Genomic DNA, 17,726 nt, shown 5'->3' on the forward strand with positions numbered 1-17,726 from the left:
AGTCTGAGCCCTGCCCTTGCTGGTATTACGGGCGGCCGCGGAGTTCCAGGGTCTATTTCTCATTCATGTTCATGTTCATATGATGATGACGATCTTTTGGTTCGCGATTACCTAAATCTGGCTGTAACTTTGACCCTGGATGATGCTGTGCAATTTGCCGCCCGCCCTTTGAATGTTGATGTTTTATCATCAGTCCAATGACATATATAGCCTTTCTTGTTTACAGGCATGAAAAAAACTAGATGCATAGGCTCAGGGGGAGGCGAAAAAAAGAGGACGACAAAAAAAAAACCATGGGCCAGGAATGGATGATGACTTCACAACTTGGTTGGTGTGTTTGTGGCAAAACCCGGCTCAACGAATCAACGGTCCAAAGTTGACGTTCTTTGTGTGCCTTGTTTCAGTGGTGTTGATGTTTCACGTCCCCTAATTTTTGTTTACTTGCAGCAAAGCATACGTGTTTACGTGTAATTGAGGATATTATGCATGATCTCCCAGTTGAACAAATATGCCATGTCTGGGAATTGCGCTTATCGTAGATCCTGTACCAACGCAAAAGACGTCAGTGGTTGCGGGTAGCTTGTTTCAAGACGCGGAAGCGCGCGGGAGAGGACATTCATCATCATCATTCATGCAAAGACTGTCTTTCTTCGTCATCAAAAGTGAAGATATCAACAGGATGATGAAAAACATTGCACTGCAGATGCGCCCGTGTACATACGACGCCAGTCTGTGTACAGCCACGTGCAATCGGCAGTTTCAGTTCATTGAGGTTATTCACGGAACCTTCCAGGCTGCGGGCAAAGTAAGCCCTGGCGTTACTCTGTAGTTATAGTAGTAATCTGTGGAAGTTTATTCGGATTCCACGGCAATTGCCTGATACTACTTTACGGTAGTTATATGGCGATCTTCGGCATTCCGCAGCCTCCGCCCGTTTCATCTACAGGCTGCGATACAAGGCCTCATAGTGTTGAGCGGCATTGATTTCAATTCATCACTCAACGGCCCAACCCAACCCGAGCTCGCCGTGAGTGTGAGCCTTAACTTAAAGTGATGGACAGACCATGCTGAAGCTGTTGTGGGGGTCACGGCTGGACTGTGCACGTACTTCCTCCGACTTCGTTGACTATGACGATGATCTCTGAACTAGACAAGACATAATGCAGGGACATACCATGTAGTAATATGAACACTCTTGGACTTTTAATAGTGCATCAACTCAAAACTTGATAAACGTCAAAACTGGTCGTTTCATCAAAAGCCAACTAACACTTACAATCCATCTTCCAAGTACATCGGCACTCTCGGGCTGTTCGTTTCGTTTCTCTTCAACTATCCACCCACCATGTCACTTCACCATGAACTAACAAATCCCGTCAGTCTTCCTTGTCTCTAGTTTCCACCAACTCGGCATCCAATCGCATCCGAGGACTCGAGGCTCCGGACCATCGGCCCCAGCCTTGGACGGGTCAGGCCTAATCATTCTTGATAGTAATTGGGTAATCAGATACGAACCTCGTTGCGAGAAGCCTGGCATGGCTGCATGGATGGATGAACTGACATAACCCTACTGTCGATTGTGTCCGCTCAGCCAACCACTCGCTTATGTCTATCACCTAGCCAAGCTGCCGGCGAGGCTGCTCCTTCGTTCGTCTGACCTGTCATATGATAGGGGTTGCAATACCCATTTCATCAAGAGCCCCCTCAATCATGATGTCTTCTGATCGAGATGTCGCATGGTGAAGCGTATTTTTCCTTTTGCCTAATACTTGGCCGGTCTTGTCGCCGTCACTACTGCCACCACCGCACGACTCAAACCCCGCGAGCTAGAGGACGGCAGTGTGATTGAGCCTCGGAGTGGTCAACTCAGGAGGTAGTGGATGGAGGCCGGTGTTTTTTCTTGACATCAAGGAAACGTAGTCTTTGAAGCTTGGCTGTGATCGCAGCCGGATCGTGAAAATGGCCCCTGCTTACAGCTCCAGACTCCTGCCGTGTCCGTGAGCTTCCAGAGTTCACGCCATACACAAGGTGTCGTTCTAACCAGTGGTTCCTAGAGTACTGGTTGTTGGACTTGGCCTTTGTATCCTGAAGTATCTATCTCCAAGTGTTTAGGTAGCACATATCATGGAGAGGATGTCTGGTACGTCTCATAGATGGGTCACTGCTGGGATGTGATTCCATGATCCATGAGCATCCTACGCTGATGGTTCAGTTGAATAGCATGATCTGACTGTGCATAATCCATATCAAATCACGATAGTTCATGGTAGACGAAGGCTCAAAAAGATAATACTATGTGTTTTGGGCTTCCCATATAGTGTCTTGTGAGTGATTATACAGGGTAGATCGTGTCCATTTATTCGGATGTCCCAATGTCTACAACCTCGTGCATCAGCCATTGGATTCTCGCCAGGTATCCGAAGAAATTTAGTTGAATACAAGTGGCTAATAAATATTAGGAAATTTTGATTACGTTTTGAGCATACTACGGGGGCGGTTCAACGTTTACAGTCGAGTTCCAAAAGGTCACTTACACTCTTCTCAAGCTCAACACATCCTGGATTACTAAAGCAATGACTTCTTGACATTTAACTACAAAATATTCTCTCTTACACCTCTCGTGCCTTTGATGTTGCATAAAGTCACACATTAGTTTGTTTGTACAATAAGTATCTGAAGCATTCCTGGTATCTGTAATGTTCGGCGAACTTGACTTGGTTGTTTGGAGGTTAAGCTCCGCTCTCGGCCAGGAATGGATCCGGGGTTAGTGGGACAAACCGAAACAGCCCTGGTGAGGTATGACGTTGAGAATCACTGAATGTGCAAAAAATGGTCTCGATATAATCAGAGACATCCAGTAGCTATAAAACTGTCTTGACTGATAAAATGTATATACTTCTGAAACATGATCAATAGTTGACGGTTGGCGCACCTTAGAAAATACAAATGGAAGCTTCGAGTCAGCCGAAGACGGGTTGACCTAAATCGTTATCGATACTTTGATCGGATAATCTCCGGCCGATCCCGAAAAAAACACTCGCTGCGATTCAAGGTCCGGTAACCTTTTGCAGCGGCCTCACAATTTTCATCGTCCTCACGAGCCTCACATCGCCCTCCCCTCCCCTGCGGTTATATCTCTAATACAAATAATAAAACATGGATCACGGACGAGACCCCTGCCCCTATGTCATTCTCAATGACTTTGGCGGTGCTTTCTGCATGGGTGTAAGTTTACCTTGATGCTAAAGCTGGGATCCAGCACAATGACAAAAAAGCACCATAAAATAAAATACGACGAGACATGTAACTGACATTGTCCTCCTTACTAGGCCATCGGTGGTACTATCTGGCACGGTATCAAGGGTTTCCGCAACTCTCCCTACGGCGAGCGACGCATTGGCGCCATCACAGCCATTAAGATGCGCGCTCCAGTTCTAGGTGGTAACTTCGGTGTTTGGGGTGGTCTTTTCTCGACATTCGACTGCGCCGTTAAGGGCGTGCGCCAGAAGGAGGACCCTTACAACGCCATCATTGCCGGCTTCTTCACCGGCGGTTCTCTCGCCATTCGAGGTGGTTACAAGGCTGCACGGAACGGTGCCATCGGTTGTGCCGTTCTTCTCGCCGTCATCGAGGGTGTCGGTATCGGTTTCTCCAAAATGCTTGCCGGCAGCACTAAGCTAGAAGCTCCTCAGCCTCCTCCCCAGGAAGCCACTCTGTGAACCAAGTTTTGACGAAATGAACCATCACGATCGATCAACGGTGATACAACGAAACAATCTTCGACTCCCCCACTCTCAACTCCACCATCACGACCATCACACAACAATTATGCGGGCCAAGCTCTTCAAGAGCTGGGCCTCTTGTATTTCATTACCACCACGAACAACGACTGGCTGACATTTAATTGCTTCAATTCGCATCGGGCCGGCGTTCCATGTATAATAGAGTAAGACATTGGGAGGGGTTATCGGAAGGCGGATTCTGGCTTAGCGATGGAGTTGCCATACTTCTTGCGACTATGGACTGATCATTTCTGAACAAGGGGAAAGAGAGAGAGAGAGAGATAGAGAGCGCGCTGTGTACGATTTCCCAATGAGACGGAGGGGAGTTTTAGGGGTGCGCATAGGATCAGCAGGTTCAAAAAGGCGAAGGGGAGACGGAAAACCTCCTACTGCTGAGCTATTTATGCTCTGATTTACCGCGGGTTGGGTACAGAACGAATATAAATGACATTCCCTGTTCCACTCTATCTATGCTCACTTTACGTTGCCTCCGTCTGCTAACCTATGGCTCATTGCTAAATATACTCACCTGAGGCTTTCCCTTGCCATCGATCCACGCACGAAACATACCGCCACAGTTCAAGTCCATCAGAATATCAGATCGAGTCTCGACTATGTGGCCGCTAGCATCGCGAACCACAACGCTTTCGATACCGATGATACCACCTTGGCCCTCTCCCGTCCGCTGCCATCTATCCCCTGCGTTCCTCTGTAACTCCCCACCTCGACCTGCAACACGGGATACAGCCTTTGCTCCCGATTCTGGCCTCCATCTTGCGATAGCTGCAACTGTTCGCAGAGCATTTGTTCTCAGGAACGAGTCGCCGTTGCCAGTACCAGACCCCCCAAAGGACCTCGTACTGTATGTATCTGCACCGAAAGGAGTGTACATAGCGGGAGTAGGCAGGAAATCTGTCAACGCCCCTCTGAAGGCATTGCCGAGTATGAGGCATGGGCCTGACTGACTCACACTATCTTTCAAGCGGTCCCACGTCGATGGCCCTGTCGGATCACCATCTTCAGTCCATTCCTCAGCCCAGAAACCCGCCCCAATGGTAGGTGTATCACCAATACGCCCGGTCAGCTTGTTTGTAAGGCCTCCTGTACTTGTCGCAGCGCAGATGACACCATCCTGGTCAAGGGCAACAGCTCCGCAAGTACCCTGAGAGACATACTCATCTACGCTCCACGTTGCTTGGCCATGGCCTGTCTGCTCTCTCTCCAGTCCTCGGATATGCTCATCCCAGCGATGTTGAGTGTAAAAATAACTCTGGTCGACCAACTCCAACCCATATTGTCCCGCCAGCTGTTCTGCTGCTTCGCCATGAAGCTGTACATGACCTTGTGCAGACGGGATTTTCAATCTGCCGGAGCTGATATCCTGAGGTCGTGGTTCGAGATCGTCTTCCCCATGCTCAAGCATCGCGCGGGCCAGAAGGATGGGATTCTTTACATGGCGGAGGCCCATAACGCCTACACCTTGCTTCTTGTGGCCACGAGATACCATCACCGAAGCTTCTAGCTCATTGAACCCGTCGCGCGTAAAGACAGCTCCATGGCCACTATTAAACAGTGGACTGTTCTCAAGGAGACGGACAGCGTAGGTTGCTGTTTCCAAGGCTGAAGGGAACTTCCTGTGTGACTTTTCTGAAGCGGCTTCATCTTGTCTTCTCATATATTGGTCAGTTCTTGTAACCTATGAGATGACAGTCAGCGACTGCTGCTTTGGTCTTGAGATATAAGCTCACGATTTCAACGAGGGCTTTGCGATAAGCTTGGAACTTCTCCGGAGGATAAGTGTCGGGATGAATGTTGCCCGCTCCTCCATGAATGACAAGACGAGGCTTCACTCTGGACTTCATTTCTTGTTGCAACCCGAATTCTGCCATATCGTCACTGTTAGTAAAATACGTGTGGTTCTATTTGCTGGTTTCTATGACCGTCGTGATGATTGGTAGGGTCAGTCGTCCAATTCTTCCAATTCAAGCAGTGGAGAGAGGAAGACGTTGGATAGATCATCCCCTCATTGGGATGGGTGGGCATCGAAGGATCTGGGTAGGGAGGGTATCAGGTTACCGCTCCTTGTCTGTATATGACTTTGAACCAATCACAAGGCTCCGTTATGAAGGTCAAATCGCAACGTTGACATTATTCTGATACGATCAACGCCCTGCAAATAATTTCATGAATTCAGACTCATCGTTAGCGCTAGGCTTGATCTCATATTTGGGCTTGCATTACCCTTGAAGTTGAGGTTTGCGTTATTACAACTACCTAATGTACATTAGGATCAGGACACAGGTATCCAGCGATTAGGCTTTGCAAATTGTAAATATTCGTTCATTTTTTCTATGACAGCGACGTTACGAAGAAGCGTGCTCTTTCTTGTTTGACTTATTGGATCCTTCTTTCGCTCTGGGATTCTTTCCCTGACTGCGCGGATAGTATTGACTGCCGTGTCAAAGGTTTGCAGTCCCTCTACTGAAATAACCATAATCTTGTGCACAAGGTCTATCTAATATGCCATCCATTCAATCGGCTTAGAGACCACAGTCCCATGGCATCCTCGTTTTATTCATGACACCCGTTGCAAATTCCTTGTTAAGCGGCACACAATTACTCTTGCATGCCATATTTGTCACCGGGACAATTTGAAAAGACCGAGGCTGAACACAGCCCTGCCTGATTCGCTTCCATTAGGCAAAGTAACTCTTCCAGAGTACTCCTTCAAGGTCCTCCAGCTGTTCGGAAGTAAAATACTAATCAATTGTTAGCGAAATCTTTACGTAGGTGACTGTTTTGCAATGAGGTGGCATGAACAAACCTTTTGGTCAACGGTCCAACTGTCTTGTCTTGTCTTCTTGAACTCGCTAAGAATTGTCTTGGTCGCTTTGCCCACAACCCCAGGATCGGCAGCTGCCTTGCGAGCCAGCATTGCTAGCACTTCTGGCATCCATTCAGGCGGAGGAGTGGCATAAGGGAACGCCTCAATCAAGGCACCCAACCCAAGTATTGCTGCATGACGTCGCGTGATTTGCTTATGGATGTCAACCGGGGTATCTGTCCCAGCGAGATGGCGGTTACGTTTCGGCATTGGGTTACGCTCCAATTCATCCTCGAAACGAGCCTTGAGGTGTGCAATTGTTGGATCTCGAATACGACGCGGCGAGCAGCGAATCATGCCAGCCAGTGTCGTTGACGCGCACGAACGCACCTCAAGTTGAGGGTCTCCTAGCATATCAGACACAGCGGTAAAGAGTGCCTCCCTTTGGGCGCTTCGTGTGAGAAAGATGCGTCTAAAGTAAATGACTTGCATGTTTACTAAGGCGCGCAGCCTTTGATGCCAGCTGGTCGACGTCTTGCCAATGCGAATGAGTGCATCGATGAATTCCGCGTCCTCACCATCCCGGAAAGGGATGTTTGGTAGATGGCGGTAAACATGATACGCAAGTCTCATGAGCTCAGGGTCTTCCTTGACGTCCATCATATGCAGCAATTCTTCCATGAAAGGGGTAGGGAAGAAAGGTACAAGCTGGATACATTCATGAGACGAAAGTGTACAGTCTAACCACATGAGAACAGTCTTGGAGCCTGAGGTATACGAGCTGGGTGTCTGCTGGCCCGGTGTTCTTTCATGGCGCCATTTTTCAAGTCGGCTAAAGACGTCCTTGATAGTTGCTGCAAACTCTTCTGTTGGTTGATAGGGTCTGATACCAGTTGTCGAAGCAGCCTTATTCTGCTCCAAAAGTTTGCTCACATTCTCAAATGACTCATGGTATCGAGTCTTGTAGATGACCGACAGCACTCGACCAATGGCTTCGCGAACTGCCTTGTAGGGATGGTCAATGTGAGCAAGAAAATCGTCGAGAATAGGCTGGTCATGTCGGAAGTGCCAACCGCCATCTGCAACAATAAATTCAAGTAGCTGCACCTTTGATGATTCCTTAAAAGCTGCATTAGACGTCATGTCAAGTCTGAAAGCCCTTAGTGTGTCAACAATTTCGTGAGACCGGCGAGGATCTTTAGAATCGAGCACGAGATGAAGACATGTGAGCCAGTACTGCAGGTTATCAGGGGTCAAATCGTCGGCGAAGATCTTGAGCATGAATGGCGCAGCATACTCCCAGACAAGGTTGCGAATTTCCGGCGGGTCGTCGCTAGAGCCTGCGAGCAAAGCACCAATGATTTCGGACGTTGCTCTGTGCTGGTGCTTGTCGTTACCATCACCAAAAACTTCCTTGACCAGCTCCTTGACATCATCAAGTGTGATTGCTGTTTTCCCATAGTGCATCAAGTCGAAGACATGCATCAACAGATACACGTTACTCATGCGAAACCTGTCCGTAGTCGTGTCTCGTGGTTCCTGCTTTAGGTAGCTGAAGCACTCAGACAGCCAGTCGCGGTTCAGTATCTGTCCCATCTGATCGCGCAACGCGCTTTCAACTTCGTCGTAGGCGTTGAAAGGAAGTGGCTTTGCACGGTAAGCCGTAAACTTCTTGCCCCATACAAGCCAACCAGGGTGATCAGCGTCGACCATATATGAAGCCCCTTCAGGTTGCTTGAAAGCTTCAAGGAAGTTGTAGGTGAACTCAGTGTCACCCTTTTCAACAGCAACCTGAACACGGTTTCTATCACCTACTTCCTTTTCAAGAAGGTAGTTACGGTAGTCATGACCGTAGACAGCCCTCATATCCACTGCCGTAAAAACAGAAGTGAACGCGCTCAAGTAGTAGCCACGGAGGCTAGGATGAGGATCGTTTGTGCCTTGAGCGACAAGATCGATAAACTCAGGAGGTGCCACAGTATGGAATCGAAGGCACAAGTTGGTGGCAAAGACTGCACAACGGGTGGCTATCTTCCAGTGAGCACCCTTGGCACGTTGCGTCAGCTCCAGCCCTAGACTGGCCTTGGACTTCTCGACCCTTGTTCGGCGTTGCAGAATGAACTGGTGCCGGCTTTCGATAGCCGCTGACACATCAGCGGTAGGTTTGATTGTATCTACCAGCTCATCGTTAACAATTATCATACGCTCGAAGGGCTTGCCAAAGTCGATGAGCGTATATAGAGCTGATGAGCCCAGGTTCTGAATCGAAGGTTTGTCGATACCTGCAGTCTCGATGTACAAGCGCATAGCTTCAGGAGCAAATCGCCAATCCTTGACAAGAGTTCTCAGGAGAGACGTGAACAACAACGTATACATGCCTCCTTTAATTCTGTCATGGTCGTTCGCATCGAGTGCTTTCCTGAGACGTTCCAGAATAACAGGAATCACCAGCGGCTTGCTGCCAATAAGCGATTTGAGCGATGAGTCCTGGGCACTCTGCGCAACTCGTCGTACGTCAGCATAGATTGAAAGACTCGACTCTGCAAGATCAAGTAAAAGTCGCTTGTCCAACTCGCTCTTCTGTCTCGAAGAAGCATTGTGCTTACGGCGCAAAAGCTGATACGCCTCGGCACGTTTAATGAGAAGGGGACGAGGATAAACTTTTCTAAGACCTTTGATCTTGAAAGCGGCAATGTCAGATTTGTACAGTCGCACATGCCTTTCGAGAGGATGGGCAGAACGCTCAATGCCAACATCGGTAATCCAGGTACGATAGGCAGCATACAGAGCAGTGAAGGAGTTCACATCATCTTCTTGATTTTCGTTCAGGAAAGAGTGGGTTTTAGTCAGTAGATGGCCCAGTTCTTCTCGTAGGTCATGAATTCGGCTATAGGCAGGGTCGCTGAATTTGAGCGCATATCCTGCTTTGTAGCGAAATTGCGGACGCAGTTCTTCGTCTTCCGCGACTTCCGCAAGGGGGTCTTCGTCAATCATCATCTCATCATCATCCTCGCGAGCCACATCGTGATCGTCCTCGGTATTGCCGGTCATGATGCCCGCGGCACGCTCAGGGTCAAACATGGTGGCCATGCCGGATGTAACAAGTCGGATTTGCTGCATGAGGCGAGAGACCTCATCTGACCACTCCTTGTTCTTGCCCGTCCTGCTTACAGGTGGGTTATCGCTCATTAGGAGCTCAAGTTGGTCTTTGGCAGATTTGGTCTGGGATGCAAATAGTTCAACAGCAAAGTCAATCTCAGCTGGCGAGGGTTGATGCCATCGAATGCTGAGGTCTGCCGGAGCAGTGGTCTTTCCCCAATCATCGACGTCGAGTCCACGCTGAATGACCTCAGGCTCATACAAAGCATGGTCAATGGGGTAGGTGTGGGTCAAGTTCAGGAGAAGATGATGTATATAATTGGAGATCAGGATGGTAGGCAAGCCACGGCATTTCTCTTGCATGTAGTCGGCAATACCGAGAAGTTCGTCCCTGTACTTCAACACCTCACTGCCCACGTGCACAACAGCCATGGCCAACATGCTGACATACCAAACCAGGGCTCGATCTCTGGGGAGGTAGTCCGTTCCACTGCTTCGATCAGATGCGGCGTTGTTGTAGTCAATTTCGTTGCGGATGTTGACAACTAGCATGGGAATGAAGACCTTGAGAGTCTTCTCAGGGTTGACCTTGCAGAGCGCATTCAAGATCCACGCCATCGCATCTCGGGCTTGGTGAACCACATGGCTCGACACAAAGGTGGCCACCTTATCAAGGGCCATGTCAAAGAGCTCAGGTGACAACGAGGCGAAGATCGGCGATAACGCAGCCGGCAAAGCATTAATGACATTGTCCTCAGGAGTTCCTCCTCGAACTTGGTTGGCATCGGGCAGGTTCTCAAGCAGAGTAAACACTTTTCCTAGCAAAGTTAAGATGAACTCGCCAAACCCAGTAGTCGAGGACCTCAGGATATTGGCCTCATCTTCATCACTAAGCTCGTTCTTGTAGTCAAACTTTACATTTTGACCCTCACGCTCCATGCGATCCATCTGGCCCTGAACCCACTCCATAGCTAATGCGGTATCATGTATATGACTACCTTCCTTGACCAAGGGTACCATAGGAATGCTGTAAGCAACACTTTGGATGAAGTTGAGAGTGTATTGGGTTTTGTTTAAATCGTTTGCATCGATGCCTGGAAGGGCGAGCGCCAGAAGAGCAGTGATATGACATCTGTATCCCTTGTTCTTGGACATGACATTGGCAATCATCTGCAATCCGTTCAAGCTTGACGTGGTTCTGTGCACCTCCACTAGTCCCTGAAGACTGGGGTAAAAGCGTTGTAGTGCCCCTGGTAGCACCAGGTCAGGCTCAAGATAGGCAAGACCTTGCAAAGCACTGTAGTAGTAATACGAGACTCGGCTGCTCTTCGAAAACAGTCCCATGAAAGTCACTTCTTTGAGCGCCATTACAAAGCGCCTCTTCAACTCATCGTTGATCTTGCGTTCCTCTGGAAGATCCAACTCACCGCTTTGCTCGCGATTCCATCGTGAGACGAACGCCTCGGTAAGGTAAAGGGTTAATTGACCAAGCATCGTGGTCCACGAACCCTGGTTCGAGGGATGGAAGAAGGTGTCAATAGACTCCATGAATCCCTCCAAATGAGATATAATCGAGTCTTCATTCTTCAAGCAAGCTGGAGACAAGGAGCTCACAATCAAACGGGAGATCATGTAAGCTACTGGGTATTTCTTCTTATCTTTCTCCACGTATATACCAGCACCCGAAAGATAGTCGAGAGGCGTGTACGGAGAATTGGCCTGGCCCACAGGAATCTGTGTGAGTCTGAGAATGGCCGTGAAAATGAGGTCGGACTGGTCTTTAGAAAAGATGCCATGGCTACCGAATGGAACATAGGAGCAGGCTATATGATCTCTGGCGATACGGGACAGCAAGTCGATGAAGAAGATATCAAAAGCCTTGGATCGATTTATTATCGACCATAGATGGAAAAGTGTAGGGAAAATATCAGCTGGCTGTGACTGAGGTTCGTTGATAGGGGCAGGATGACTTGGCAGCAGAGCATTCAGAACGCCTGCGACGATGAATGCGTTTGGCAACTCGTTGACGCTGAAGAAAGGCAAAAACTCTTCCAACATAGCCCGGCGCTCGGAGGGGTCGAAGTATGTGTGGGCATGGGTGCAGAGCTTGAGTAGTTGCTTCGCTGAACGTTTGCGGTTGCTCTGATGGGCTGGGACCTCTGAGGGTAGAACCCACGCTTTGATTTCGTTCCACAAGGGTCTCCATTCGAGAACAAGATCCTCACCTGGCTTTAGGTAATGGTTTTTCCTGCAAAATGTCAATTTATGTTTGTGTATCTGCGTGCTGGACTTACCTTGTCAGAGACAAGACCATGCGCAAGAAGCGATCAGAGGCTGTCGCATCTAAGCCTGGAGCCAGTGCAAGAGAGTAATAGAGCTTGGCTAGCTTTGCCCTCTGTTCCCTGGTCATCTCAAACTTGAGAGTGAGCCATCCCTGGAGCTCCTTCGTCCAATGGAGAGCGCCCGGAGAGAAGTCTTCAGCTCGAACAGCAATGTATAGTTGCTTTAGAATTCCCTGGAGAGCGGCATCGCGCTGTGCCTCCTCTTCCACCTCGAATGGAAGCTGCGAAAAGTAGGCAAAGGTTCGGGCCCGATAACGTTTCTTATCATCTTCGTCGGTGCCAGTCTTGGGATAAGGAATGCCAGGCGACGTGGCTCGTGAGATGGGCTCGTATGGTAGGAAGTTTGCCAGCAAGCTGGAATTAGCTGTTGGTGGCATGGAAGCATGACCCGATGGGCGAGGTCCGATGTTCTCGTCCATAGTGGACAGATGATGTGTGTGCAGGCGCAGTTGTCAGTAGTCGAATGACACGTTTATCGGAGAAGGATAGCAGAATGCAGAAATGTCGGCGTGGTTCGTTACCCAGCTTGTACAATCGAATCGAGGGTTCAGCGGAGCTCAGCTTTGCTCTGGGCGTGATGCAGCTAGAAGCTCAACGTTTATTGATTATTCAATCGCAAGGCGGGGCGAAGAGATGCGGACGCGCATTGAGCTTATTGCTTATTCCAAGTTAGAAGTATGCAGTCAATGGTGCGGAGAATTTGCGGCGACCTGGCCATAAACGAAGTAAATGTTTGCAAATGCAAAGGCGAAAAGTCGAAGAGGGGAGGAATTGGAAATATTATGAAGCGGGCTGGCGACTGTTCCGCACGCAGGTGATGATGGACGCGGGATGGGATGGATGGATGATGCCAGCAGTAGTAGCCTGGCGGGTACACCTAAGATACCCCTTCCCTCGTAAGGGTAGCAGGTAGGTCAGGGTCCAGTTTTCTTTTCCGGGGCAATTGCATACCTGCTGCTAGTGGTAGCGGCTCTTGCTATGCTACTATGTATGGAAGCTACCTGGTTGGACCAAATAGAACACAACTATTAGTCTTATCGATAGGTAGATAGGTAGGTAGGCATACCTGGGTATTCTCATAAACTTGTATCAAACTCAGATTCTTTTGTTGGAAAGTTGACATCGTATAGAAAGATCTCTGCCTTTTCAATCTGGTGATATGGCAGATACCTGCCTGCCTAGTAGGTAGGTAGGTTACCTATTACATACCAGGCCAAGTTCTCGGTGCTATATTGAGCTGTTTCCCCTTCAAATATAATCACTTTATCACGTTAAAGGCAATATACAGGAAGTGATTATCCTTGTTTACAACGGCCATTCAGGGTTGCAGCAGACAAAACAGTTGACATAACCCCAGAATTGGTATGTGAAGCTCTATATTTCCAACATAGCTCTAATTTGAGGTGTTCTATTTGTAGACGTTTTGTTCCCTAATCTTATGGATACTGCAACGGCGGTTAATCCAAAGTACGAGCATGTTACTTTGGTGAGTATCGGCTACTTGCATTTGCGGCCTGTCGGTTTCACTTTGCTGGTTTACCTCTAACACATGGTAGTTCTACGTAGGTCGAAATTGAATGAATGGACAAGTCAACACTATCACAAACAGTACTTTGCTCAAGGCAGCGGGGCAGGGTTGTCATCTACGTCAACGCGTAATGAGGGTTCAATAAAGAGCATGCTTACTTACCTTCTTTCATATACGTACCTTACATTGCCACTGCCAGTGAAACGTCTGCTAGGGTTCCTCCGCCTCCTCTTGGCCAAACACGCAAGCTCCTTTACCTAAGATAACCCAACTACCCAGGTCCCCTACATACTCATATTTGCTATGATCACACTTTTGGCTACGTACATACATCTCTGCCTAGTACCTTGTCATTGGCAAATATCAGTAACATGATCAAATTCTTGTCCCAAAATAACTTTCCGCAGCGAACATACCTGCCAGTCTCTGAATCCGGTAACCAAACTCAACCCGAGTCTCCACTCGCTTAGTAGACAGGTCGTTCTTAAAGAACTTCCACTCCCAAAGATGAAGTCTGGCTCCACTTCGCTGTGCTTCGCGGCTCAGATCCCCGATGGGAATATCGGGGATTAAAAGTTGCGGATAGGAATACCCTTGACAACTTGAATTCTGTACTTTCTCACGTCTACATAGTAGCCAGGCAAAATGTAACAATGTGATTGATAGAACTATTAGTTCAACAACACGCTAAATGTATTAATACATCGGCAGTCATGGGTATAATAATAAAACTAATACTAATAATACACTATTTGGGATGAAATGCATCCTCCACCTGGGCATGGGAATTACTTCTGCGCCTGAAGATTTTATCTGCAAAGTTGCGCATGCTGATGCTCACACGTCTTGTCGGTGGTCTGTCTGACTTGATATCGAGTGACTCCAGAGGCGGTCTCCCATCCTCACTAGCACGAGGTACCACGAACCTCTTGACAAATCCAGCATTGTTGGAGACTGATTTTCGTCGAGAGGGCATATCCGATGAGGAACTGTCCAACGAACTGCTAGCTGGGCTCGTGTTGATGCGTGGTAATTGGTGCGAAGGGTTAAACAGAGGAAGACTTGGCCGAACAGGAAATGTCTGAGCTCTCTGCTGGCTGCCATTGCTAAGTGTGCGTTTTTGTGATGTGCTTGGCCCCCTGCAGATTCCTGATGCTGACCATTCACTTTGTCGAAGATTGACCCAGGATGCCGTCGCGACCATCAGCAGCTTGATGTCATCTGGTACGACTTTTGTTAATCGCGATTGGATTTCGGGCGGATTGGATACGATCCAGTCGCTAGCCAGCTTGCAATCTATCGGTGTGTTTCGTGTGGGGGGATAACGGCCACTTGAGGTCGACATGGTATTATAGGTGTCGAAAACGTCCAGCGTGTTCGACATGAGAGAGCCCATAATAGGGTGCCTTCGTGTATCAGGGTGTATCATACTGAAAGTCCACTTGACTTCTGCTGGCAACGGACTAGAAGGTGGCGTTGGTTCGCCATTAACCCTGGTCATGGGGAACGTTGGTGTTGATGTTTTCTTAACCCATCGTGCCGTACTGATCCGCCCTCGCTCATCGACTCCGATGAATTCGTATGAGCCATTAGACATTAAGCTCGATTCCCAGGTAGATCCATCCTCCATTACAATCTCAGCCGACTCGTCGCCCATTTGCGGAAGAGGGCTAACCACAGCAACAACATCCCTTTGGTCAAGGGAATCTTCGGCATCCAGCGATCCAGGAGATGCTGGTGTGCCATAGTCCTCGCTGCGGACAATGAGAAGATCGTTAGCACCAAGTGCTGGTTTGGTTCGAAACAGGCGTGGGCAACGTTTCGCCATTCGAGGTACTATCTGAGAGCCAGTGATGAGGCTGGATGGCACTACGTCGAAGGCAGGTACGGGGCGCTTCTCGCCAAGTTCCTGTAATTGGAGGAGCAGTCTGGGACGCTGGACTAGTCGACGTTGTCTGGCTCCTGGTCGAGGAGCAGGGTGTGCGAGAAGAAATTGTGTCGATTTTCTAAAAGTGCGCTTTCTCCTTCTCCTCCTTGGTGTCGTAGAAGAGTCACTCAGGTCGCTAACATCCGAGCAAGCAGCTGAACCTTCATCTTCACTCTGAACCTCTGAGGACGGCAATTCATCATCGGTTTCAGGGTCGCGGAAACGAACAGATAGATCCCGCCGAGGCATGTACTCGGATACTGGCCTTGGTCGAGAGGTGCGACGTATAGGTGTCACGGTCGTTATTGAGGGAATCTTCTCATGATATGATACGGGTCGAGGTTGGGGTGAGGGCGATGATGATGATGTTATAACTGCGGACATGGGCCTTGCAGTCCTGTCACCATCAGATTGGCGTCGAAGCGCAGAGCGAAGGAAAGGCAATGGACCTTGGTGTCCTTGTGTTGATGGACGACTTGTTGAATATTCGTGGCCGTGTAAGCTAGCTCCAGCATGCAGGAACATTGTAGCCAAGCCCGGTCGGGATCGAGCTTATGCGACAGCTCGATCGTTAAGATGATTGAATACCAGATAGGGAGCCAAGCCAGATGTCGAATAGAGCTGTGCAAAGATCGGTAGCGAAAACAAATACGAATTTTGAGGTTACGAAGCTTGTCGAGGATGCGATATGTATTTAGATGGTTGTCGAAACCGAATACGCAGCCAGAGCTCAGGGCGTGATCAAGCAATAAAGTGACCGATCTGGCGGGATGTCCAAGCCGGGGTATTGTGGTCCGATGAGACTAGGATGAGCGAGATGGGATGGGATGATTTGAGAATAGTCGACCCGCCGTGGAAGCCAGCACTTGGACAACACACAAATCGATAACGTGAGGATATTGAAGAAACCAGATGTTGGTTTAGTATCGCTAGGAGAGTTGTGGGCTAGTTTGGCGAGTACCGCATGTCCAGGAGGAATTTCGAGACTGCTGTGGACGAGACGCGCAACTTGGTGAATGAACTGATGGAATGCTAGTCGCGTGAGTTCTGAGGGGGTATCAAGTCAGCTTTTAATAAAGCGGTCACTGTGGAAGACGGACGAGACAAATGTTGAGTGATGCAAAAGATATGAGGCGTTAGGTGATGGCTTATGGGCTTATGCATTAGGGTACAGTAAGGTAAAGATTGATTAGACGGTCAAGGCCAAGAAGACAAGGGTTGTTCTCGAAGCGGTGGAAGATGCTCGGGGATATATGATTTATAGAAGCCATGAGTGTGGGCAGATGATAGCTTCAGGGGCCAAGCTGGGGTAAGAAATAAGTCTACTCTGTGGCTCGCCGGGCTGTTCCATGAGTGTCATGACATGACATTGATGGATCGTTATGGAAGACAGAGCAGACAGGGCAGGGCGGTCAAGGTCTTCCAGGCACAGCTCAACGATGCAGCAAAACTCCATCCGCTAATCAATATATCCCAGGGGTTCCAAGAACGGACATCGGGAGCGACACGCGAGGAACAGGGGATAGGGGAAGCGAAGACACTTACGTCTTAGTACGCATATGAGAAGGATCTAAGTGAAAATAGTAAAATTGTTGAGTCTGGGCGGTACACGAAGAAAATTATTTGCGAGGCTGGGGATATGGACAATTCAGGTAAAGAAGGAAAAGTAGGAAAGGAGGTAGGGTAAGGAGAAAGGGGAGAAAGAAGGAGGAGGAGATGGTGGTAAGATGATTTGAGATGAGATGAGGCCGCCCTGGGATAGATCGGCAATAGAGGCTGGACTACTAATTTGACAGTACCTTACTGTACAATACAGTGCCGTAGCACCATGAACTGCTACTGGTTGTTCTTGTCTACTTTGTTGTTTCGAGATGTCTCTGAGGTTGGCTGGCAGCTTTGCTTTTTGTTTATGTACCAGTACCTTGGGCTTCCATCACCAGCTGGTTGGATGCCCGTCCCCTAGGTTATTCCCTTGTTTGGTACAGAGTAAGGAGGATTTTGTCTCTATCACTATAACAGCCCCATCCATCATGGACTCAAGTCGAGGTCTTGCCGTTGAGACCAACCTCGTCAAACATGACCCGGGCTCTATCTAATAAAAAATCTAGCATAAAAATGGATTGAGACGAATTTTTCTTCTTGGAGCTTCTCCCGTGCCTTCCAGCCTGTCTCTCGATATAGATTAGTACAGTGGGTAGAGCGGATCACATCACTCACTGTTTTA

General features: G+C 48.7%; 4 protein-coding genes across 4 annotated transcripts; 1 reads left to right on the plus strand and 3 right to left on the minus strand.

The window, feature by feature from the left end:
* Positions 1-3,090: 3,090 nt before the first annotated feature.
* Positions 3,091-5,203, plus strand: FGSG_06415 (uncharacterized protein). Its single transcript, XM_011326777.1, has 2 exons — positions 3,091-3,225; positions 3,330-5,203. Exons 1-2 carry the CDS (start codon positions 3,157-3,159, stop codon positions 3,717-3,719), a joined length of 459 nt encoding a protein of 152 aa, XP_011325079.1. The 5' UTR covers positions 3,091-3,156; the 3' UTR covers positions 3,720-5,203.
* FGSG_06416 (uncharacterized protein) lies at positions 4,138-5,671 on the minus strand (the record flags this gene model as incomplete). Its single annotated transcript, XM_011326778.1, has 3 exons — positions 4,138-4,179; positions 4,312-5,478; positions 5,531-5,671. The coding sequence occupies 3 exons, from the start codon at positions 5,669-5,671 to the stop codon at positions 4,138-4,140; spliced, it is 1,350 nt and encodes a 449-aa protein (XP_011325080.1).
* An 807-nt stretch (positions 5,672-6,478) lies between these two features.
* On the minus strand, positions 6,479-12,466 carry FGSG_06417 (uncharacterized protein; the record flags this gene model as incomplete). The annotated part of the gene is made up of 4 exons (XM_011326779.1): positions 6,479-6,541; positions 6,607-9,110; positions 9,213-11,953; positions 12,000-12,466. 4 exons carry the CDS (start codon positions 12,464-12,466, stop codon positions 6,479-6,481), a joined length of 5,775 nt encoding a protein of 1,924 aa, XP_011325081.1.
* A 1,319-nt stretch (positions 12,467-13,785) lies between these two features.
* Positions 13,786-16,027, minus strand: FGSG_06418 (uncharacterized protein; the record flags this gene model as incomplete). Its single annotated transcript, XM_011326780.1, has 4 exons — positions 13,786-13,832; positions 13,903-13,914; positions 13,992-14,184; positions 14,417-16,027. 4 exons carry the CDS (start codon positions 16,025-16,027, stop codon positions 13,786-13,788), a joined length of 1,863 nt encoding a protein of 620 aa, XP_011325082.1.
* Between the last annotated feature and the right edge of the window lie 1,699 nt (positions 16,028-17,726).

Source organism: Fusarium graminearum, chromosome 3 (assembly GCF_000240135.3).
Source record: "Fusarium graminearum PH-1 chromosome 3, whole genome shotgun sequence".
Classification (NCBI taxonomy): domain Eukaryota; kingdom Fungi; phylum Ascomycota; class Sordariomycetes; order Hypocreales; family Nectriaceae; genus Fusarium; species Fusarium graminearum.